Genomic DNA, 26,684 nt, shown 5'->3' with positions numbered 1-26,684 from the left:
CTTTTCTTATTAGTTTCCAACGAAGACATTATGATATTTAAAACAAATAGAAATATTCCTAAAAAATCAATTGAAAAGTTTAAATACAAGTATAATAAAAATTAGATAGACAATGTCGGAAACAATCTTAAAAAAGCGTATAAACTTATATTAGAGGCTATATGTACAAACAAATTTAATATAAAAAATAAACAACACTTTCACAAGAAATAGAAGGCGCAACTGACATGATTGTAGAAGCAGAATCAGAAAAGTCTACTAAGGAAACTACATCACACGAAATAGGAGGCTCATCTGACATCAGTATAGTATAACAGAATCGGAATAATCAACTAAGCAAAATCACTAGAAATAGAATACTCAAGTGATAAAAGTATAAAAATAGAATCATTAAAGTCCACTAAGGAAGATACATCAACAAGTAACACACTTAACACACAACAGTAGTGATCGCGATCAAGTACCTACATTTTCACGCTTAAACTCGTTATCAAATTTGTGCAACGATTTCTTTGTCAATATTTAGATAAACATATTAACATGAAAAAATTAACAGACTTATAAACAACAGTAGTGCTACAAAGATGATAAAAATGACTATTTATACATTCAAGATCCTCTTGTCCATCATTAATTAACCTAATTTTTATATGTGTGACTATTCCACGTCAATTTTAAATATCGGAAATTACCTCTATATACAAATCAAGCGCCAAAACTAAGTTTAGTAACTATCAGCCAATAAACTTAATAGATCAAGTACCCTCCTTCACTGAACAAAGCAGATCAGTAATAAACTTGATAATAATAAATAATGTATAAAGCTCTTTTTAGTCCTGGTCAAGACATTTGATATGATGCCCCAATTCCTTTTGCATGTTCTTAAAGGGAATAGGATTAGGGAAACTATGTTAAATGTCTTTAAAAGCTACTTGCAAGGAACGATATATACAAAAATAAGACACATTAAGTAATCGGAATACCACTGGATATAGTTTTGAGTCCAATACTGTTTTTAATTTATATAATCAGTTTAGCTACTTTATAAGTAGGAAATGGTGCTATTACTTCTTACGCAGTCATAATTTTTTTAGCAAAGTTACAGGATGAAGTGAGGTAACATTTTATTGCCAAATTGGTTGAGCACTTTTAATGTCATACAAGTTAAAGGCGTAAATTGACCGATTAAAGAAGCTTCACAATTTTGATATTTATTTGAAATGAAACGAACAAGTTCTGATATTGCCATAAACGATTCATAAACTAGCGTACAAATTTTATATATTAGGAAATATTTAAAGCAAGAAGGTATCACTGTTATTGATAATATATGGAATAGTTGTGTGGAGTGGTTAGTATAAGAATAATGTACACCAGTTAAGCATTATATTAATATTCAAATAAAACTAGCTTTATCTAATTAAAATATGCCTATGTTTTAGAAGTCATACTATCTTTATTTATAAAAATGAGGATATGAAATTAAAAAATAATCTTAGATTACATTTACAAACTAGTAATGAGCAACACAAATGTGAATCTAAGACATTAAAGTTACCTAAGCCAACCCAATGCCCAAGCCGACATGCACCAAGGTGATCTTTTTTTTAGCAAGATGGTGCCCCGCCACACTGTGCTTTACCCGTTTGCAATTATCTAGATGATTTTTTTCCAAATCGTTGGATAGGTAGACAAGGGTTCATTAAATGGCCACCCATATCGCTAGATTTAACGCCCCTCGATTACTTTTTATTGGGATACTTAAAAAGGAAAGTGTATATCACTAAACCATCGAGTTTAGAAGATTTAAAATAGCAAATACGCCAGGAAATTAGAAATATTACTCCAGATGTCATTGATTCGTTCAAAAAGAATTTTTAAATCACCTTGGTTAATGTCAGGTTGTTAACGGTACTCAATTCGAACATTTAATTTAGATAGGTATTTCTTTAATTTTACATTTGACCATCATTTTTCGTTCAAAATTGCTTATGTAATCACTATTTATTTGTACCATATCCTTTGTAAAAAAATGCTTTTTTTCTGATTCTGCATTAAAAAATGGTGGTTTCCATTTAAAAAACAAATTCATGATGTCATATCTTTTTTTGAGTCACCCTTTATATTTAATTTCCACGTAGAAAGACCCTATACCAAATATTAAAATTGACAGGTTTAGGCGTTTTTTTCAGAAACGGTCCATTTAATTTTTATTACATTTATCCGCTACTTTACGGATGCATTGTATATGGACTTAAATGAAAAATATGAAATTAGAAAAAAATATTTTAATTTTTTTTTTGGACTAGGAACGTAATGTTGTGCATGATTTCAGAAGGATTTATTAAAACCATAATGATGGTGAAGAAAAAAATATTTTAAGTTTTGTAAAGACAGATGCTTCTACAAATGCGCAAATTAGCAATCAAGTCTGTTTGCTTAAAATGTACATCTATTCATTAGATTTTTAAGAAATAACAGTTGCATATTTTATTTGGTCAATTCTTTTTATAGTGATGTACAAGATTCTTGTTCTTGTCTTGTTCTTGCTAGCAAGAAGTACTAAAGCAAGAAGCAAGACAAGAAAAAATGTACTTAAGCAAGAAAGCAAGAAATTTTTGCAAGAAACAAGATTTCTTGCAACAGTTAGTGATAAAAAGAACTATACTGTCAAGTAAGTATTTTTTTTAAATATTATTAAACAAAATGGGTAACAAAATAAAGGTTTATACAACAAAAAAAAACATCAATATTAAAAATTAATCAACAAACGTTCAACACTACAGTTAAAATACAATTTTTTTTAAATAAACAACACTAGATTACTAGTAAATATATTTTTTATTATTTTTATGGTACTTAGGTACACTTAGGTATACTTAGTGCTTTCACGATGAAAGAAACAAATTTATTTAAAATTCAGGATTTTGTTATTGTAAAAACTTTGAGACACGTTGACTTTTGGGTTTTATCAAGAGTTTTTTGCAGTTTAAAATTTGTATACAGGATGTCCCAAAAAAATATGCAATTTTCAGCATCTTGTAGATATTTTGAAAATTTTGACAAAAATATGACATCAATCATATACCACATCAAAGTTTTTAAAATTTGCGTAGAATTTAAAAATAAATTGATATTATAACCGTCTCACTAATAAACTTTAAGACTTTGTTATACCTTTTTTTGGACACCCAAATTGGTATACAAAATTTTAACTGCAAAAACGCACAAAAAAGGTCGACGTGCCCAAATTTTAAATAAATTAGTTCCTCTCATCGTAAAAGCACTTTATAATGAAATAACTAGATATTCTTCCATGAATTAAGGCACAAAAGACGCCTGGCTGATTCAGAGTTTAGCCTATTTCGATGTTTTCTAATCACTAATGATGCCTTTGAGAAGAGTCTCTCTGCGGGAACTGATGTTACCATAGTACTTAAAATATCCTTTGCCATTTTGGATAAGTTGGGGTAAGAAAATTCGTGTTTATGCCACCATTCGAGAATATTTGTATTTCCTTCTGCCCTCTTAGAAGATAAATATTCATCAATTTTCTACCTCCAGATAGTTGGTAATATAAAGATAGGTCTTGTTGAGATGTATTAAAAATTTTTCCAAAATCCAAATCGAAGTCATCGTCATCATTATAATTATTGCCTTAAATATATGTAGATGTACTAGGTTTTGAAAAATCTAGATTAATCCTCTTTGATTTGTCCTCGATTACAGTATAATAGTTATTTTTGTAAATTTCTTCAAAGTGTTTCACAGCAGTTTTCTCTAAATCTTTGCCCCAATCTGCAAACGAAAAAGCTTCTTTTTTTAGACGCGGATCCAAAATAAGGGAAACGCAATATATCCAGTTGGTTTTTTTATAATGTTTTAAAATTTTGTCCCTGGCCTTTTGTAGAGCTAAAATAAATTTTTCATCCATGGGGCTTCGATCATTTTTATCATTAAGTTTAAATGACCATTTTTCTAGTTTATCAACTAGTAGGTTTATACCAACTATAACCATTGATAAAGTGCAATATTGGTCTTCCCCAAGTTTATCAGACAAACTTTTAAAAGGTTTTAAGTATTTTACAAGATTTTCTATCAAAAGCCATGTTTGTTCGTCAATTTTATATTGAGCAAAATCTTTATTTGTATCACAGATAATAGTTAAAGGAACCTTATATTTTAAAGCCCAGTTAAGCATTTCGTAAGTGTTTTTTAATGATGAGTTTTTTTAAATTTACTGTGCTACAACATAACTTAAATTTGTTTTGTTGTTGGTCAGATTTTTTTTAGCATAATTTTAAGGTTATTTGTAATGTTGCAATTTATGTTTATATTATCACTTTTTAATAAATCTGATTCTTCATCTGTGCTAAATTCGTCCTCACTATTGGACTCATTGTCTATGCAATTATTGCCATTATTTATAACTTTTATTAAGTCTTGAACAGCTAAATTTAAAACATGAGCAAAACAGATAAAGTGTATATTTTGTTGCTCTAGACCCTCAGTACCACTTATTAAGAGTTCCACATTTTTCATAAAAGTAAAATTTACAGACGCGTTATCTGTAGTAACGCCTTGTAATTTTGTTACAATATCATAATTTTTCAGCACATCAAAAATTAGGTCTGCCGTTTGCCATCATGATTTCCTTTGGAAGGAATAAAATCTAAAACCAATGACTGCATCTTCCACAACTTATCTATAAAGTGGCATGTAATGCCATAATATGAATTATTGCATATAGAAGTCCAGCTATCTATTGTACATGATATTTTGGAGGAGTTTTTGTTAAGGATTTGTTTCAATATTTGTTGTTTTTCGTTTCAATCACCGAATAAAATAAGTTAGTAAGTGATTCCCCGTATGTAAAAAGCAAGAAGTCTTGCTAGCAAGACAAGAAATTGATGTGCAAGAAGTTTGCAAGACAAGAAATCTTGCTTTTTACATCACTACTTTTTACTGATAAAGTTCATGATGAAAGAACTCTCATAATTTACATGTATGGGCAGGCGAAAATTTACATAGGTCTATTGCGATTCATTACCAACATCAGTTTAAGCCTATTAACATTTGTGCCGGAAGGCTAACTGGAGAATTTTATTTGAAATTTCTCTGCTAATATGTGCTTAGCAGTTCGGGATTATTTAAAATGGGCATTTTTAAAATTGTTGGGTAGAAAGGAGAGGAACCCGAGCTTTGGCATTCACGATCACCTAATCTAAATACTTTGAATTTTTTTGGAATATGTGGATACCTAAAATCCTTCGTGTATTCTAATTTCGTTATAATTTACTTATTACTGTGAAGAAATAAAGGCCAATATTCAACAATTATTGAGGGTTCAACTATGTTCTGTTCATTCAAAAATAAAGGAATGCGTGCCTTTGAAAGAGGTGATTTTCTCAAAAATCGATTAGTTAATCGATATTGACTAGGAGGATTTTTATTTAGAGTAGGTTTTACTTTAATTATATAATGTGAATTATACAAGGGGTAAAAAAATGGTAAAAAAGTGTTAGAAATAGTCCATCTCTGGAAAGCAAATTTATAATTTAGGCTCATTTTAAAATATTTTTCATAGCATTTTAACTTAAGAATTTTTTTTAAAAGTATTGCCCTATTATAAAATTTTACATTTAAGAAATTAAGGTTATTTATATAATAATTCGATCTATCCAAAAATAAATCTTTTAATACGTTAAATGATTTTTTAATTTTGTATTTTTTCCTACCTCCTTCAGATAGTAACACCTTTAATTTTTCTTCCCTGGAAATCAGTTATTTTTAACTTTTTCAGATCTAATTTTAATATTTTTACTGATTATATTGACCGTTTATTTTTATTGTCGAGAATATTAATAATAAACTAAAAAATGTTTTTTTCTAGTTTTTTTTGTAGGAAATATATTAAAGTTGCTTTAAAATATTTCAAGGCAGTTAGTGTAAAACACAGCATAAAGTTTCTTTATGCTGTGGTGTAAAACGACATTCTCTTTTTTTGTAACTAACAGGTGTTGCTACTTTGTCATCAATCTGAATATTTTTAGGCCTTTGCAGCAATTTTTTTAATTTTTTGATATATGAATTTAGTTATTTTAATAATTTTAATTGCATCTATTTTTTTTTTCAAATATTTTAATAAATTTTTTGTTTTTTTTTTCAATTTTTTTTAGTAATTAAATTTATTTCATATTCTTTGCAATTCCTATAAATAAATAATTTTTTCTTTCATTTTTCTAGTTTTCATTTTTCATGTCATAAATTTTTAATTTTTCACGACTCTTATTTTATAATATTCTATTTCAAGTTTTTAAGCGGTTGTAGTAATTTCTACCACTTTCATCAATCCAGGTAGTCAAAGTATTTATTTTCTTTTTCCAGGCATTTAAATTGATCTCTCAACTACCTTCATCGTTAAACGTCTTTGCACAAACTGAAAACAGTTGAAGCAGCAAGTTCTGAATATTTTTAAGAAACTAATTTACCTTTCTCTAAGGAGTCACTCAAAATTAAAATCGACTTTTAGGTAACCCAGTGTATCTATAAGAGAAAACAGAAAGAAATAGATGATTGAAACTAGAGCATAAAAGAGATAATTCTTATTAACCTTAAAAATACCACGTTTATAGTACCTTTTAAAATAACTAATATATTCGTTATTTTTCAGAAACCCAAATGAACACATCGAGAATGAACACTCCAGACAAGAGAGATCCAGGCTGAAAAACGTGGAATGGACAGCCTATGAGGCTGTACATAAAAAATATTTAAATCTCGGTAAGTTTACATCCCAAAAATAATTTTCTCCAGTGTCTTTCTTCAAATCAAAGAAAATCATGATACAGTATTTCGGCCACGGCAAAATACGTTGTCAAGAGGGTAGAAACCGGCAGAGGGTGGTAGGGCGGAGAATCAAATATGGCGCGACGATGACGCTTCTCCCCTTTAAACGAAAATGATGTTTGAGCAGGGCAAATTAGATTTCAGAGGTCTTATTTATTAATGGGTAGCAGATTAGATGGTTTAACAAGGTTTAACCAAGATGGGGAAAAAAGTAGTTAACGGCCCCCGTAAATTTGATGACTGGAGATGAAGAATTTCAGTCGGGGCTTTTGCAACTTTTGCGAACAGTTAAAATTGAAAATTTCTTATTCGGTGATTTTTCTAGATTATTATAGAAGAGGGAATTTTCAGGATGAAAATCGTTGTTGTTTGCAGAAAAAGCTTAATGTTCTTATTATCCAGTATTAATAGGCTACACGATAATGTTCAGAAAAGGCAAAATTGAATCTCCTTCTCCATTGTGAATTTGTAGATCAAATGTGGTTGATCTTTTACATTAAATTAGACGGTTCGAAGACAGTATAGATAAGGCTCCTGCTAAAAATGTACTTTTAATTCTTAAATTTATCTTTAAACTGTCTACGTTTTCCCTCTTTTAAACCCCTTATTTTTTTACTATTAAAAATGCATTTATATCCCCTCAATTCAACTTTAAATCGCGCTTTCAAAAACTTTTAAACCTTCAAGCTTTCAAAAAAAAAAAAAGAAAGAAAGAAATCTGACAAAAATAAATCTCAAACTTCTTTCGAGCCTGTAAATCTCGAGAAAAGGGGGGCCATTATTTTCCTGCAGATTTATTCAGTTAGAAAATCCGAAGCCTGTACATCTGTCTTTTGATTCAATATAAATTAGAGAGTAAGCCCCTGACCATTAGAGATAAATCTTGTCGCTTCGCCCAAAATGTATTGAGTACGATGGGGGTTTGTTGCTTTTCAGACATCAAATAAAATAAAAGGGGTATTTTGCGCGTATTTTTGCAAGTAAATGGGCCATATCTTTAAAGTCTTTGAAATACTGCTCGCCGGACGGATTTGGAATATGCTCTTAACACTTATATGAGGACTTTGAAGTTTTTCTTATAGCAAGAGATTTGTCTAAAAGCTTTTAGATTTTGCTTTTTTTAATAATTGTAAAGAATAATAGCAACATCAATAGTAAGTAATCTGGAACATAGTGGGTCATGGTCTTACTACAGGTATATTCTCTAAATTGTTTAATCCGAATAATATTGTACACGCATGTCAGTCTAGTTTTCGTTAGAATCACAACACTAGTACAGCTTTACTTCAGTTATCCGATCACACTTTAAAAGTTTCGGATATATAGAGGGTGTAAATAAATAGATGCGAAAAAATTCAGGGTCTGATTCTTGGGTAAATTTTAAGAAAACAACTTTATATAAATGTATATTCTAAAAGGCGTAACTTTTGAAATACCATGTGGTAAATATTGAAGTAAAATATATGTTTTTTTATAATACCTCTAAAACCCCTGTAGATATTTTAATAAAATTTTGTGTGCATCAAAAGGCATTTTGTGTAACGTTTGCGCAACGTGTAACGTTTAAATTAAATATTTTTGATGAAAAATATAGTACGCAATTTTTTTTTAAATTTTTTTTTGTTTTTATAATTTTTATTTATTTCTGAGCAAATTTGATCTTGTGACTTTCTTTTCTCCCAGGTGGCGTATTCGATTAAAAAAAAATAAAATGCATCTACCTAATCCACTACTTGTTAATTATAATTGTTTAGATGTGATTTTAATTTTTGTTTTAAACCAAATGAAGAAATTAAATAATTATAAAAAATTTTGAAAATTACCACCCTCTGCTATTATGCAAGAGTCTATACGTCGCCGCATTTGCCAACGAATTCAATAAAAAATTCTGGAAGAATTTTAAATTACGGCATTAATGATCGGCATTAATACATCAATTAATGATTCGATTTCTCAAGTCATCAATATCCAGTACGGGAATCCTGTACATCAAAGTTTCTAAATGACCCCATGTGGTAAAATCTAGTAGATTTATATCATTCATCCAATGATTTGGATATGTTTTGTCTAAATAACGACGTGCTAATAAACTAAAATGTAGCAGCAGACCAATTTTTCTAGTATTGGTGTCAGGCTGTTCATCAATTAAAATAAGTACTGCCTCTTCCAATTCCAGTATTCTTATATCGCGTTGGCGATCACAATCATGCTTCTTGGTTGAAAAGTTCCAGTTTCTCGTAGTCTTTAATGCAAGCGTACAAATAATGTATGATAAGGTGCCATTCGTTGAGGATACATTTCAGCATACAGTCTAAATGAATTTCCGTTAGCAAGACCATAAACAAAATGCACATCGGTCGTTTCTGCATTTGCATAATTTGCCATTTTAAAAAATTGGATCAAAATTGCACAAAAAAGTTTCTACTTTAAAGGAGGCAAGAACTGACAATCAACCAATAATCATCAGCAGACATTTAACAGGTTAATACAGATTAATATGTTAAAACATTACTTGAAAGGTTAAATAAAAAACAAAAAAGGTTAAAAGGTTAAGTAAACAGTGGTGTACCATATTTTTCATCAAAAATATTTACTTTAAACCTTGCACGAACGTCAATAATACAAATTTTTAAAAAAATAGTGAGCCTCAGAAAATGCCTTTTGCATAGAAAATGCATACCAAATATTATTAAAATATCTACAGGGATATCACAGGGATTGTAAAAAAAAACATTTTTTTTTTCAATCTTTGCTACCCGGTATCTCAAAAGTAAGGACTTTTAGGACATGCGTTCATATAAAGTTTTTTTCTTAAAATTTACCTAAAAATCACCCTCTGAATTTTTGGTATCTATTTATTTACACCTTGTACACAGTAGACTTTTTTAAATTTCTGTAATATTTTAAGAACCATCAATATTTGTTGATGTTGATATATTGATGACGCACAAGTCTATTAATGTTTCAATCATAACAATATCACCTTGGCGTAGCGACATGAGCACTGATTTGCAAATCATCTATATAATATTTCCATAGCTTAAAGATTTATCCTTAATTAACACTAAACTGAATTGATTTTGCTTGTTAAATCTAGAGAGATTTTTTTGATCAATTACCATTTTTCATGGACTTTAAATGGAATTTCGTTAATCCCAATAGACAGTTGCAGAAATTTGGGTCTTTATGTCGACTGACTCAGCATGATCATTTGTTTTTGCAGAAAATTTAAAATGCCTGCCATGAGGTTCAGTTAGAGTGTTCGTGAGTTTGATCAGATATTACCGAATCTAAAAGAATCCAGCTGGCTTACTCTAAGAGAAATATATCACTTACGTATTTTGTGATTGATCTTTAAAGGCAGACAGAGTCGTTTTCCAGAGTACCTATACCGAAAACGCTTTTAATGATTTGCATGCTGTGGGTTGGTTGGTTTGGATCGGTACTGCTATTTATGCCTTCAATTCACGGTCTTCTAGCATCACCAGAACTTCATCTTTATTTAGTTTTAGTAGAAAAAGCAGAAATTTCTTACTAACCCTTGGCATCAGTGATTGGGTACTAGTAAAGTTAATTTAGTGAATATTAGAATCAGTGACTATTGGATTTAACTTTGTAATTGTTTTGTATTTGCATTACCTTCATGATATTAAACTTAAGTCATTAACATTTCATTAAAGAAAATTTGGTGAATTATGAAACAGGGTGGTTGTATGAGCAGATATTTATAGATCATTACACAATACTTATCGTGTCCTCCGAAGAGAGACTCCAGACTAGTGTGAATCTTCCACACTGTTAAATGACAAAAAATTAGTCTCCCAAGAAAGGGAAATTTCAAGATGAAAACTGACCTGTCTATCGTGTACCTTTTCTACCAATGGTTTTCCAACAATGGTATCTCGCTCCAAAAGCTACCACAGTAACTCGCACGAGTCGAGGTGCGAGTTGTACCATAAGACGTGATAGTGCGACGGTCTCATGGTGCCCTATTAGTCGTAATTTTTAACCAATTAAGTTTGGTTTATATTGAAGAGATAAAAAAATCCTTATGAAAATTTCAATAAGATTAATGGTTTTTAAATAGATGATGTTTGTTTGTGTCAAGTCCAGTTGCCTAAAAAAGTAGACAAAAACATGACCCGATTTTTATAAAATTTGTTTTAAATTAAAGGGCTTTTAATGAGGAAAAAATTATTTGTGGAAATTTGAATAAAATTAATACTTTTTTAAATGAACGACGTTTGTTTATTTAAGTCTAGTTTCCTAAAAAATTCCCATAACAACCAATTTCTACACCATTTTTTTAAATTTATTTCTTCTATAGCCTCTGACTATTAAAAAACTATCCCACCGACAAAAGTTGTGTCTGCAAGATGTTTTTCCGCAGCAAAGTTAATTTGTTGGAAAAATAGATCGAAATTAAAAGACAATACTATTGATGTTTTTGCACTATTACTTTCGGAAATGTGCAACAATGTGCGTTTTATATCAAATAGCTTTAGTTAGTGGTACCTAGTTTGTTATTACTTCATTACTGTTTTTTGTTGTTTTGTTAGGTTTAGAAATAAGTTTTATTTTGTTTTTATTTCTTTTAATTTGAATAGAAAAGGTATTTTATTTTCATATAATATTTTAAGATTTTCAGGATTAATTCCAGGATCCCGAAATTCAATCTCTCAATCCGGAAACCTCGGAATCCAGAAAATTCTGGGGTTGCAATCTCTGTATTATTTTATTATTCACTTTTTTGGCTGAAATACATGAATAAAAAATTATATACTTTTAAAAAAATAATTTGCGTAAGGTAGAGTAATTTATTTTTTATTTCCTTGTACTTGCTTATGTGTAATAATAGACATCAAAAAATTATTTAAATTACCTGAGATAATAATTTTTTTCATTAAGTTAATTTAAGTTTTTTTATTTAATACTATTAATGACTGATATTTTTTTCTAGTACGCATATATATTAATCATTATTTTGTCTTAATTTTTCTTCTTTTTTAGTCGTTTGTCTTTTCATCCGATTGGATCACAATCTCTGGATAATGGTATTATTCTTATGCATAAATAATTTCTCAATAACAGCCAGGAAGTATCACAAAAGAAAGATCTAAAGCTACAAAATGATATCCCAAAAAGACATGATAAACTATTTCATAAAAAGTCAGAATAATAAAATTATTCATATCAGATATACTAAAATATACGTAATAAATGAAGTTTGCCATATTTGGAAAGAAATTGTTTCTATTGCTCTTCGCTATTATTTCATTAGCACGTATAAATTCGATAGATAAATATTACGAATAGAAAATCCTTGGGACAGAGAAGAGAAGGTAAGAAAATAGATGAGAAAAGAAGAAAAATATAAAATTTTGATGAACCTATTTAAATAAAAAAACCACCGTTTTGTGTAAAAACCTAAAATTCCAATTCTCTAGCAAATAGAACAGGCTTTGGCTTCTGATTCTTTATCGGAAACTTCTTTGAAAGTTTTACACATTCATCGTGCGAAATCAATATTCCCCATAGAAAACCCTCACCAGTCGGTCCGGCAAGTTCTAATTTCCGAAAAAGCACCATCAACCGGAATACGAAAAAAAAAACCGAGAGGGGTCGAAGTAGCGCCAAAACAGTCAAGCCCTTTCGTGCCCTGCATAAGAATCAGGCCCTTTAAAATTCCTCGGTGCGCCCCGCTCGTAATTCGACGTATATTTCTTGAAGTATGTGGACCTATTACGTAATATTATGTACTCGAGAAAAACTGAGCGACGTGTATTGCTAGATTTGACCTGGAAAAGCGTGATTTTTGAATAAAGTAGGAATTTTAGATAGTATTGTTGCGTAGTAAAGTCTAATTTGGAAACTTTCATTGTCTTCATAAGTGCATAAGATTTTTACTTGGACCAAGGGTGTTTTGCTATTTCTGATCTGGAAACCTCTCTGAAAAAGTTTGGTTTATGCAGTTCTTGGTATCCAGAAAATCCTGTAGGATCCTTCAGTTGCTGTGGGTCTTTCCTTTATTATTGGGTTATTTCTGCTGCTTTCTCTCTTTTGTCTTAATTACTCGTTCTGCTATAAGTTTATCGTGATGTTTTCTATTTTTATCAAAATTTTTGTTGAATATTAGGGCTGCCCTCCTATACAAGGCTTTACAGTTAATTTAAAGTTTGTTACCTCTGTATCAATCCTGAGCTGTCCTTGAATCAAAAATTTTATACATTGTACAGATTGAAAGAAAAGAAACATTAGAAGAAAAAAAAACAAGGATTCTTCAGCCAGCCAAAAATTGATGGTTCCAACACCTGAAGATTCTTACTGTGGGGACACTGTAAGATCTAATGCACTTTACACATAATCGGACGTCACACACTTCTAGTATATTAGCCTATAGAATATTTATTGTTGTAAGTTTACAGTTAATACTTCAAAAGAAGTTCGAAAATTAGAATTTACTACAATTCAACCATATACAAGTGGCAGATGAAATTTATAAATTAATGACCTTTAAAGGCCGTAACTCATTTAAAGAGCTTCGGTCGTAGAGGCCTGTTAGTTTACATCATAGTGTTATAGCCGAGTATTTTAATCGAGGTCAATTAAGTGGTAGTAACAGGTGTTTTTTGTGCATTTCCAATTTTTCAAAAATCCTCTTTAATTTTTTGATATACAGCCAAACGTTATTTACTATGATTTGTGCTATTTTTGATAAGAATTTCATTGCAAAAAGAAATTTTTCCATATTTTCTAATGATTTTTGGGAAAATGAGGAATAGCTGTTAAGAGGTCTTTTCCAATTTTCTAAAAAACTATTGGACTTAAAATTATTTTTCTTTTGCATCTAATATGCATTAAAATTCCAAACAATCTTTGTTTTAATTTTTTTTCCCTTTTCAATAGTTTTCCAGAAAAAAAATAAAAACCAAAATTATGAGTATTATCCCATGAGTACCCCTTACGATTTTTTGAGGAAGCCTTTTTTTGGAAAAACTGCATATAACAAAAGTTATATACGACTTTTTTAGCGCTTTTTGAGCAATTTACACATTTTCATTACAAAAATTAGATTTGTGCAAAAAAAAATTCAAATTTTTCACTCAAAAATTTAATTTTAAAAATCCGCCATCATTCTTATTTTTTTTTTATTTATGACTAAATATTATTATTTATGATTTCTTCTATTTGTAATTGGAATTACAATGCTTTTTGAAAAAATTTTTTCCATACTCTTAATGGTTATTGAGAAAATAAGGAGAAGTAGTTAAGAGGTTTTTTCAATTTTCTGCAAAACCGTTGAACTTAAAAATTATTTTTCTATTACATCTGATGTGTATTGATATTCCAAACAACTTTTGTTTTAACAATTTTTTTTCTTATCTAATTGTTTTCCAGAAGAAAAATAAAAACCAAAATATCAATATTTTTCCATGGGTCTTCCTCATACAACCCCTTTGGATTGTTTGAGGAACACTTTTTGAAAAAAGTTTTTTGTGACTCATTTTTTCAAAAAATTTTTATGAAACTTTCTTGAAGCTTTTTGAATGATCAACCAAGTTATAAAAAAAATATTCTTAACAAATTTTTTTCAATTTTTCACCTAAAAACTTTTCAGTTTTTCAAAAATCTTTTATAAACATAAATAAAAAAATTATAATTATTTTCCCATTGGTATCAATTTTTTTGGTAAATTAAAAAAACAAGTTTTATAGGATCTTTTTTATACGACCGAAATTTTTTTCAATTTTTTTTTAAATTTACCATAACTTCTTTATTTTGAGGTATACGACTAAATAATATTTCACATGATTTGTCCTATTTTTGATTATGATTCCAATTCTAAAAGACAATTTTGCATATTCCTAATAGTTTTAGATAAAATTAGGAAAAACTGTCCAAAGAATTGGGCTGGAAACCCTGGAATTTTTATGAAAATTTTAACTACTCCATATAAAAAACAAAAATGATAATCAGTGCTTATCAAATATACTACGAACTTTTTTCCCTTTAAGCGTTTGCCCTGTCACTAACCGGATCTAGCTACTCTTGATCTTCCTTTACAAACGGAATTTTAAACGGAAAAATTGCATCTACGAAACGATATTTAATTAGTTTCGTTTGTCTCTAGCAGGATTCATCGGACTTTTGGATGTTCGCAATCACAATAATTGAGAAATCTTATTAATTGATGACTAAAATGGTGAAAATTACATGGAAACTACAAACGAAAATTTCGTTGTAAGAATACAAAAAATTAACAAGAACATATTTAAAAAAAACCATCAGTAGATGTTATTGTAGATCAGCTTCTTATTAATGGAGATAGAACTAATAGTGAATTAGAAAGTGATACAGATTTTGAACATAACAGTGAATTGTCTGGAATAGAGAATTTAGACCAGGAGGACTATGAACTACAAAACTTAACCTTTGAAGACGACGAAATTTATTTCAATTTTTAAATTTAAATTAATAATATTATATGGATTTGCAGATATTATTTTGTCTTTTTATTTATTAGATTAGTATTTCAGATTTTAATTTAACATTAAAATAAGTTAAGTGCAAACAGGGTAAATTTTTTTCAGATTTAAAAAAAATATATATCTGGGAAAATATTACGTTATAGAGTAAACGGCAAAAATGAAACGAAAAGATTTTATACATTTTTGCAAAAAACAATCTCTATATTTATTATCGCCGGTTTTTATAACTTTAAGATTTTTTAAAAATAAGCATTTTAAATAAAAACTTTTTATTTTTAGCATGTCTTGTGTCTTAGGGGATATTAGGTTTAGTTGTCTGACTTCACGACTAAAATATGTCGAGTGTAAACTCAGTAAAAACATGGGAATTTACAATTTTATATTGTCAACCTCTTCTCTTCTCTTCTTGCCTTTTCCTTTGAATTTTTCTCGAGTCAAATACAAATCAGGTGAATGTAATTTTTGCTTGATAAAATGCAAAAGCTAAATCCCACTAAATACTTATTGTCTTGTCGACGTACTATATTGGTCGCAAATGTCCTGCGTGAAATGGTCCAAATAAAAATACCGTGGGACGTCTCTTGGACGCCTTGGATGGCATTGTCAGATTTAGAATATTCATAGGATGTCTCTTGGATATTTATATTTATTGTCTATATTTTATTATATATATATAATATTTTAATAAAAAAAATTGAAATGGAAGGACTGATCGACTGTAGTTTCCCTAAGAACAGTTCATTCCCAAGTAATTTAAAGCACACGCTACTATAGAATAAAATTCAAATTTGGCGCCTTATTAGGTCGTTTCCATTTAGTTCTACTCCATGACATGAAGACGTCGCTGTTGTCGTCGATTCTCTTTTTTTTTGCAATGAATAACTGACTGTTATTATACGCGTTTTGATTTCGTCACTATATCGGTGTTTTATGGTCGCGACTGTAAACAAAACTGCTTTAGCTTCATTGTAAGGTACCACAGTATAGTGATGTAAAAAGGTTAGTGTAGTATATTTAAAATGCCTAAAGACACAAAAAATCTTTTTTTAAAAGAACTTCATTTAAAAATAAAAACTGACGTTCATGCAAGTACCTAATAATTTTGTGGTTTAGAAGTAATGCTTAACCCAAAAATATTGAGATTGAGATTATGTCGTGGTTGCGCCACGCCCCTGAAAGGCTGAAACATGAAAAATAAAAGTCGACAGTGTTTAATATTAAAATAAAGATTTTTTCTACCATCCCTTTTATATCCCAAAAACGTAAATATTATTGTCCGTGCGTTTATAGTACTGTCCATAGGACGTCTATGAGATCAACTTAGTATGATCCTATTTGTGGCAAGTACTGTTGCTGGGATGTCCCATGCCGAATATTCTATGACGTCCAATGGGCCGACTTATGCTGACTGGGATACATGCGTTTTTAAAAATGACCGAATAGAGTCAAAGACACATTTAAAGAAGAGCATCGAGTTAAGAATTATTAAAAAATTGCAAAATTGAAATATCAAACAACAAACGAGAATATTAAGTGAGAGAGCAAGTATACAAGAAGAATAATAAGAGAGCAAGTATACCACGAGAATTGAAAGAGTTGAGACGAAATTAAAAATTAAAAAAAATATCAAAAGAGCAACAAGCACAATTGCGTGACGAAGAGATCTAACAAACTTATGAAGTTCCTTTTTATTATTTCATTCTTCTTCTACCATTTATTTTCCAATTCTTGAACTATATTCTTTTTTTTAACATTTAGTATAAATTAAGACAAATCACACAAATTCGATTGTAATCTAATTATATCTTAGTCAACAATAGTAAATCCAATGCAAAACCCATATAGCATCTGTATAAATAACGTGGCTTCTATCAGCAAGTACATCAATCAAACCTAATCAGATTTTATTAACAATTTGTCACCACGGGAGCCATTTGGCTACACTTACCCGCATCGAATCAATTTATTTATCGACTAAATAAGAAGAAAAAAAAGTGAGTCGCGATCTGATGAAAAATTAAAAACCAACAAGCCGAGGGGAGAATTTAAACTTGGCGAAAAATTGTTATTTATGGTCGAAGGTGTTTGGGATTTTGAAAGGGGCCCGGAATATTAATAGCGTCAGTGCTATCGACAGCCGCACGATTTCTGCCTAATATACATAGTTTTACGTGGGTGGAGGGGATTTATGAACGGCTTTCCGGAAAATTTCCTTAATAACCCTTGGTTATGAAGGAATGATTTACTAAAAGAGATTTTCAAAAAATTATTACCTATTATATTTTTATTAACCTTTATCATTTAGCGACCTGTTTCAATTAGATATTCGATTTGACTACTTAGTATTCACTACTTCTTAGTCTTGACTACTTTATCAGGTTATTGTAGTGAATTATCAATTACTGATTAAGCCAATTTTTAAAAAAATTGTCAGTGGCGTAACGTACGGAGGGACTTGGTCCTTTTTGGACTCAAATCTGTCAGGTGATAAATATATTTTTTTATAAGAAGTCAGCTGTTAGGAGTCTACTCAATGCAAATTTGCATTTTTTTTATAAATATCTTAGATTAATTGTACAGAAACGCCAGTTAAAATACTGCAAAAACTCTGAGAAAGAAACAAAATTAGGCTTGAATCTTAAATTAAACCTGTCAAATGAATTAATAACTTAAGTTAACTTTTGATCATCTTTTATATTCAAGTTTTTTACAAATCCTTGCCCAATTTCCTTTTTTTGATAAATTTTTGCAACATTTTAGCAGGTATTTCTGAACAATTAAATTAAGATATTTTAAAAACAGTGCCCTAAATCAAAATTTTGCAAGAGTAACTTTTTTATCCAAATTAAATAATCCATCAGTTGACCTCCTTTAAAAAAATGTTTTATCGCCTGCCAAGTTTTTTTAAAAATTGGCTTTATCAGTAATTGACAATTTACTACAATAACTTGCATGCAAAATTTAATTAAAATTGAGCTGGCAGTTTAAAAGTTATGATAAATAAACAAATAATTATTCTTAACTTTAACACCTTGTATCTTTGTTGTTAAACATTTCTGAGAAAATTTTTTTAATAAAAGTCGATTTCTTTCTAAATTCTCTATCACGTATTAAAATTAATGATGTTTAAACTGTACCACCCTGTATAGAAGCCGACTATTTTTTTTCTTTGAAAATTCATTCAAGATTCAAGAATTCAAGTCAAAATGAGACTTTGGTCAATTTGTGAGAACTAAACCGGACTCTTTGGATGGAAGATATTGACTTTGACAACAGAGTATAGTAACAAGCATTTTTAAATAAAACATATAAACGTTCAAATTACAAAATACTAATTTAAAAACAACGTGAAGAAAACCAATTAAAAAGGACAAATCGTGAAAATTAAACAAAAGTAATTTAGTAGTAACGCCTAGCTAGTAACAAATGAATCACTGCTCTCTTAAAAGAATTGAAATTTTGAATAAATTGTATATTTTGTGGTAGCATTCGATAAGCCCTTACCGATCTTTCATAGAAGGTAGAATGATGCAGTGGGATTTCAAGTTTATCTCTATTACTGGTTACTGTGGCCATGTCATCAGAATAAGGGTCAGAATTTGATGAGAATAAGATTCGGTACTCTTTTGCAAAGCATATCAAGGATAAATAATAAAGTAAAGAAGCTGTCAGACTTTTAAACAATCGAAAAGGACTTCTAAAAGAGTTCCTAGGTCCCAATTACCATACATACACCATACATCTAATGATTTTTTTTGATATTTAAAAATATTAATCGCTTCCATAGATGAACCCCAAAAAATTATACCGTACTTGATAATTGATTGAGTATGGACAAGGTGTGAGTAACTCGTATCTTATCGTGTCGTGGCCTCTAAGTGCAGGCCAAAAAACTTAACTGTGTCTGTATTGAATATTCGTTAAGCCAAAATTAGAGATAACTTTCCCAAGACCGTCTTGCTGAATCTCATTAAAACAGTCTCGGTTCCGTTTAGCAGTAGAGAGTTATATAGAACTATAGTATGCACCAGACACGATGTATCTGGATATACTACCAGCTCGTCATCGTAAGCCTTTATATAGATCATTGATTAAGCCATCGATTACTAGACATTACAGTGTTGGCGACAGTACACATTCTTGAAAACATCCTAGCCGCCATTTGAACCATTAACATTAACAACCTCACTGTTAAGTCGGCAGATACATAGCACTGCATAGCATGTCCTCTATCCGTCTAACCGGACAGGGTTCTAAGATACGGCTTTTAAGTTTTTTACAGATTACTGCAAAGGGAATATTATCAAATGCCCTTTTGGTATCCCGAGATGCACCAAAACAAACCGTTCTATTTCCTTGAGTGCTCTACCGTATCTATAATGGGGTGTAGAATCAGGACTAACTTACCAATCTGTTGTGTTTGCAGTGGTTTTTTAACTAATATGTTTTCTTTTATGTAATATGTTTTATGTAACGTTTAATTATTGTCGTTAGTAGAAAACTGTGGCTGATTGATTATTGATATTCGAAGTCCCTATACTTATTTGTTTCTGAATAAAGACCACTTTTACCGAGGCAGATTTTAAATAGTGTGAAAATATTGAGAGTAGCTCTAACCAATATTAAACGAGGCATGAATATATACTATCCACCATTAAAGATTTGAAGGTGGGAAATTACTTGAATGTCTATATTATTTTGTAAGTGATTATCCTTCTAGCAGTTTCATATCATCTGAAAATCGGAGCTCGAGAGCTAAAAATAAGATCGGAAGAACGAACTTGGTCTTCCGCTTATTAGTCCTGAAGCTGCTATCTGGAAATGATAGCGACCCTATTCTTGAATCAGGGTCTTTGGACTTTACTTAGTAGAGGCGTGCTTTAAATAGTGTACTTTTAATATTATCGCAGAATCGCCTTCAGCACTGTCTTTTAAAGTTCGGAAGTACCTTTTTGTACTGCCTTTGAGATACGTGAAACGCCTTCAAGTCTATGGTGAGCTATTAGCGATCGGCCTATCGCGTAGGTTCATCATATTTTTTCATGTTATTGTAGATCATGAGGTATTTTCGGCACTCAGCATCAGGTCTTCGGCTAAGCAGACAGCTATACTTGATAGCTGCAATAGTCGCACGAGTCAGTTTATCAACCCCAATTTCAGTGTCTGGCAAAAGGGTGTATCTAGCTTACAAAAAGACTAACGTTTTTTTTATGGTCCCAACCGGTGTTCCTCTGGTGCCGATAGATTGAGTTATCGTGCATATCTATACACACTTTTTCAAGACGTTTGACTGAGTGAAGCAAGAAATTCAATTCAAGTAATGGCTTCTGGTGGTCAAATAGGAATCTTCTTAAAATAGAGAGAAAATAATTTATTTGAGGAAGAATGAAAGAATTTCTAAACTTTGTATTCGACGTACAGTAGGAGTCCTCCCTTAAGTGGTGCATCTCCAAAGTCGATTAAAAATCTTGAAAACTGGTGTAGTTCAATTTTATTACGTCTATGAATAGTGAGTACTAGTAAGTGTATTATTGATTTTACCAATCAACAATCATTTATGTATTCTCAATAAGACGCAATTACAATTTGTTCAAGAACTTAAGTGCGACATTTGATTAATATTTCTTTTAGGGCTCATATTAACAACACGACTAAGCAATGACTATTTAATGCCTAGGAATATTAAAACGGTATCCAGAACATAATAGATCTTTACTTTATTTTCAATTTATTAAAAAACCGATTTCCCTTTTAACTTTTCTTAAAGGGATAAGTTCCAGAATTACCTAACTAAACAAATTATCGTTTATCTAGGGTCACTAGACTTGCAAATTAAAATTGTAAATTAATAGATTTTTGCAATATAGATTATAATACTTCTATTAATCAAATCAACGAATATGCAATTTATTAAATCTACTAATCCTCTCTTCTAGATCAAAAACCCAAATTAAAAAACCACTACCGCGCCCATCGGCTCTCCTTCTGGCTCAATTTGGTTCCAGATCTCCATAAGCCTGGTGGAGAAGATGTGCCTTCGTCCCACCATGAGCTAAGAGAAGACGACGAACCCCCACCACCAAAGTATCCGCAGTTAAACCCCAAAAAGTTGCCCACTACTGAGACCCCCACTGAATTTAAGACTCTTTTTGGGAATGTTAGTGGGGCTTTGGCAACCGTGGGACCTGGAGATTCGACTGAGAGGGTTGAAGAACTTGGTAAGCGACTTTTGGATTTTCTTATTTTAGACTAGGTTTTTACATTGCTGGTCTGTGATGAACGATTCCAGGATTTATCAACATATCTGTAATATTCAGCTACTGCCTACTCACGATTTTGATTGGTCGATGGTCCCCGAACAATAGGTCAACTAAATTTTGTATTTTTTTTTTATAATTTTAATGAATTTCATAAACTTATTAAAATTTATTTAATAATTTTAAGATTAAATACTTTTTTGTTTACATCTCATATGGATGAATGATGTATTTTTCTGTTGAATCTTGATACGCCGGATTATTGTGTTCGTCTTCTTATTTATCATCATTTTAATGTGGTTTTTAATTTTTTTTAATTTTGTCTCTACTTAGGCTTATACGCTGCTATTTGTAAAATTTCTCCTGTTTTCTTAGTTTTTTGAGCTATTTACTTTATTGCTTGTAATATAAATAAATAAATTTGATATTTTTTCAATCAGATCTTCTTTCTTGGGATCTCTGCGTCTTAAACATATTATCTATATTTTTCTTAATTACTCTATTCAGTTTTTTTTCTTGCTCTTCTTAAACTTTATCATCATTTTTATTTTCTTTTATTATTTTTTTTTTAATTTCTTTTATTATCTGTTTGGTAAAGGTTGATTCATAATACATTTATAAATGTCCTGCATAAAATTTGTCACCTTCTATTAGTCTGGGTAAATGATAAACTTGAAATATGTAGTCAAAATAAGTTCTAAAATTTATATTTCAGTCAAATCTTCAAATAACTTATATTCTGTTTCAAAATTTTATATTTATCTATTTGTTTCATTTAAGTTTTACATCATTAGAAATTTTGTATTCACCTACTTTTCCTTCCTCTTGTTGTCTATTCAGGGCCGAATAGCAGAAGCTAACAGTAGAGTAACATAATTGAAACAATACAATATAGTAAACCTTATGAGTGGTCATTTATTCAAGTTGGAACCCTTGATTGAAATTGAAGTTTTACAAAAAAATTATTTCAGAGAACAAAACGACGACGTCCGAGTTTTGCAAATCATTCAATGACTGCTTTTGCACTAACTTCGATCCCTTGATGTATATATAGCAATGCCAAATCAATCAGTCTTTCCTATAGTATTGTTGACTTTAGCTACGTTTTCAAGCAGTAAAGAGTGTAAAAAGAACGCTCAGAATTCGAATTTGTCACAGGCAGTGCGCAAAATATAACGGAGATGATTAAGACATGAATAGTAGGAAATATTTGAACATCACAATTCTTTAAAGCTAGTAATGCAGTGATTAGAAGTTGATTTGTTGGATTTTTTTCTGCTGCTCACAATAGCACTGCCAGTGATGCAAATCGCTTTTAAACTTGAAGCGTTGCATGATGTCATCCTCAGCTATGAGTCTTATTTTTATCAAACAGCTAATAAGAAGTTCAAGCTCAGTCGTATTCGCCTCACAGCTTTCACTGGAAGCAGCAAACTCAATTGGAAACCATCTAGAACTTGTCTTGAGAAACGAGTCGTAAAATCTTCGCAAATGGTATCCAATAAAGGACTGTATATCGAGATCTTGTAGTAAAGTGCTGATGCTGTTTTTCTCTTTAAAATTCAAATTCAAAGTAAAGTAAGTTTCTGTGCCAGTTTTTTGGCATCTGAATAATTAGTTTTGAAATTGGCATCAGCTTTTTCTCTTCAATGTTGAAACGTTACAAGCAGCGTATCTGTCATTATTGATACAATATGCCCAACTATTAAATATCTTCAAATAATAACTATATGACTTTACAATGAATATCTGTTGGCAATAAACAGAACTTCTTGATAACATTGGCTTTAATGTTAATCTATTAATTCTGAGCACTCATGGCAATCATGTCTTATAAGTAGTTCACTTCTTTCACTACTTTTTATCCACCTTCTTTCTCTTCTTCAATAGTATGTAGTCTTAGTAGGAATAGCCAATAATTGGCAAAAGTTCGATTTATTGTGTCTATGGTTCTTCTGATTATTTTTTAAGTCTACTACACAAGTTTAATGTTACAGTACGAGTACTTGAATTTCCTTTTCATCAACATTCATTCTTAAGTAACTACACAGTCTTTCTTTTTATTTTTCAGGTGGTTTAAGTACGACCTCCCACCCCGTAGAAGACGGTTTCGCAGCCTACAGTACCGCCTTAAGCGTAACCATAGCAATCGGTTGTTCCCTTCTAATCCTCAACGTACTCATCTTTGCCGGAGTGTACTACCAACGAGACAAAAGCCGTATGAATGAAACCAATGGTGGTGGACACAACCCGAAGAAACGCAACGAAAACGGTCAAATGCCCAACAACATATGCGGTGACCTGGAAAGCAGTATTATAGGGGTGAAAGGTGACCCGGCTACCATTTTGGGACACCATCACTCCCACCATCAGCTCCCACCACCAGAATTTGCAGATATGCCGCAAAATAACGCGACTTTACCACGCTGCGCCCCGCCACCCCCTAAGATAAATTGCAAGAGTAACATGAACACCTTGAATTCAAGGAGCATGCACGAAAATCAACCCTTGTTGTCCTCGCATAGTATACAAGTGATGAACACGGGGACTTTGACGAAGAAAAATACGCAGTTGAACGCGAAACAGAATTTGACTATGGAAGAGTTGAGGGTGTGACAGGATGATGTGTACTTGTAGTATTTTATTAATGAGTTTTAATGGGGAGATGAGGACAGGAAGTAGAATAATTTCAAGAAAATTAGTATTTGTTATTTTGTTAAGCTACTGGTTATCAGGTGAGCTTTGGGCCTACTTTTGAGATCATTATACCTTTTTTACAATTATCATTATTATTTTAAAGTAGCATACATTCAAGTTTATTCTTAAAGACTCACCATCACGTCTCACAATTACCAACTTTAAGCTAAAATTTTAAGATAAACACACGTAAAGAGTTTTGGTATTGAAATATTTAATTTTAAAAAATATTTCATAAATGGCCACCACGGCTTTGCTGGCATAGGCATCACCTTTAGACGACACTTTCAATTACGTTATTGTATACATGTGGTGGTATTTCATTGACACGGCGTCTGGCTTCGGCTTTCAATGCTTCGATGATTGCAGGCTTATTGGCATAAAGTGTGACTTTAAATAGCCCCACAGCCAGAAGTCCTGCTCGAACCACATATCGTCAAAATCGATGGTTTTCAAATAAGGCACAAGAAACTGTGTTTTCATAGCACAATAACGTTGCCATTCACCGTTACTGCATTACCTTCTTCGTTTTTGAAGAAAAACTGTCCAATTATTCCTCCAACTCTATATACTATTTAGGTTTTAATTTTTTATAATATAGCTCGTAGATAATCGGCATTTTTTTTTTCCAATTTTCATCTTCTTTCACTACTTGTTTCTGACTTGTCATTTGGTTAGCGAGCTAAAGTTTTAACTTACCGTCTAAGTATTATGTTCGTTTTAGTATATTTTGCACAATCCCAAATATTATCCTCTCTCGACCAACAATTATTATTTGATGATACAAATTCTTCTATTAATAGAATGAGCGATGGCTTCGGAAATTTTAAATAACAACTGAATTAATCTGGCCATAAATGACGTATTAGAGTTGAGAATTTTGAAAAGTTTTAATGTATTGTCTAAGCCAATGAATTTATCCAAACTAAGCTAAAAGTTTTATCCAGCACATATATGGTTGCCGGAAGGTTGGGATTTTATGCAAACATTTAAATAAAACTAAGAAAAACTTTTGAGTTTAATCCCTTAGGTTAATTTAAAAGTTATTGTAATTATAAATGATTTTGGAAATTCGGCCCAAAGTCTATAATGCAAAACATCACCATTTTTTTGATGAATTCCCCATAAAACTGTAAAACAATTAAATTAATAAAAGTTAAATAATATTATAAATTAAGTGAAAGTTCCTCTCTCCTCTCTCTGTCGCACCCTCTAAATGTAAGAACCGCTATTATATACTGAGCTGTATCAACCCCATAATGTTGTAAATATCAACTGCACATCTTAGGATTTTTTCAAATATCTGTCCCATTAAAAAATCCGACGGTGTATGGTCTATAAGAAAAAATGGACCTTATTAGTTAAGCACTAAAAGTTGTGATGTTATTTGGTACGATTACTTGAAGAAGACCAATTATTATTGATTTGTTGGTTTAATTATTATTATTATTATTATTATGACTACTTATAGAAAATATGTAGAGTATTTTGTTACCGTTTAAAAAAAAAATACGATTTTTTACTTAAAGTGTAATATATTTAATATAAAAATAGACTAGATTTTTTTTATAATTATTCAACTAAAACTATTAAATGTCCTAGGTAATTGTATAACTATAAAAGTGAAAAATCGTTATTTTTTGTGGAAAACTGGGCATTACCTAAAACTAACCCAATAACTTGTAAATAACTGTGTAAATACAAATTCACTAACTACTAGGTCAGAAATATAGGTACGAATGAATAGAAAATTTTGCATTAAAATCATTTTTAGAGGGCCCCGATTTTATTGTTATTATTCTTATAATTATCACAGGGTTAATAAAAAACTTTTGCTTTAGTTTTATTATGGTGTATGTGTGTGTCACTGCCATAATGGTTCATAAACCGTAATTTTTGTATAAAATTCCAATTGAACTTCCATCTTTTTGTAAAAAATATAGGGTGATTGTCTTGTATATAGTTAGTTTAATATGTTAAATAAATTATATAAAAATAATTGTTTTTTCCTCTTTTTCCCAAACTTATCCCTACGCAAGTTAATTCTTTGTAGTTGATTAAAGGCATCGAATATATGGATTTAGGATAGAAATACTTTCTAAATTTATCACAGCAAAATTCGTAATGCTTAGTATCTTTTCTAAATTCCCTTATCTTTTTTTTTTTTCTTTTTTTCTTCGTTTTAGCTTTTTCTTCTTTGCTTCTCTTTCTTTTCTTCCTTGTTTATGTTAAAATGGTAACACACTTTTTCTGGATCGAAAAGAGTTTCTAACAGAAATTCATCAAACAGCATACATTATCCTGGCTGAAGACCTAAACATAAATTATGTTTATAGTTCTGCCTCTACCTTATGTTTGAGTAATTTGTTTAATTTTTTTAATTTAAAGATGC

At 30.5% G+C, this 26,684-nt stretch overlaps 1 protein-coding gene across 2 annotated transcripts in view; it reads left to right on the top strand.

The window, feature by feature from the left end:
• LOC126740560 (neuroligin-4, Y-linked) overlaps window positions 1-26,291 on the top strand; it is a 405,662-nt gene extending 379,371 nt beyond the window's left edge. For both annotated transcript variants that reach the window (XM_050446645.1, XM_050446646.1), the window contains exons 8-10: window positions 6,674-6,783; window positions 21,275-21,556; window positions 23,667-26,291. In XM_050446645.1, the coding sequence (XP_050302602.1) occupies window positions 6,674-6,783; window positions 21,275-21,556; window positions 23,667-24,211 (937 nt within the window). In that variant the 3' untranslated portion in view covers window positions 24,212-26,291. The remainder of the gene's footprint in view (window positions 1-6,673; window positions 6,784-21,274; window positions 21,557-23,666) is intronic.
• The last annotated feature ends 393 nt before the right edge of the window (window positions 26,292-26,684 follow it).

This window comes from Anthonomus grandis, chromosome 9 (assembly GCF_022605725.1).
Source record: "Anthonomus grandis grandis chromosome 9, icAntGran1.3, whole genome shotgun sequence".
Lineage (NCBI taxonomy): Eukaryota > Metazoa > Arthropoda > Insecta > Coleoptera > Curculionidae > Anthonomus > Anthonomus grandis.
This window is presented reverse-complemented; position numbering and strand designations above follow the sequence as displayed.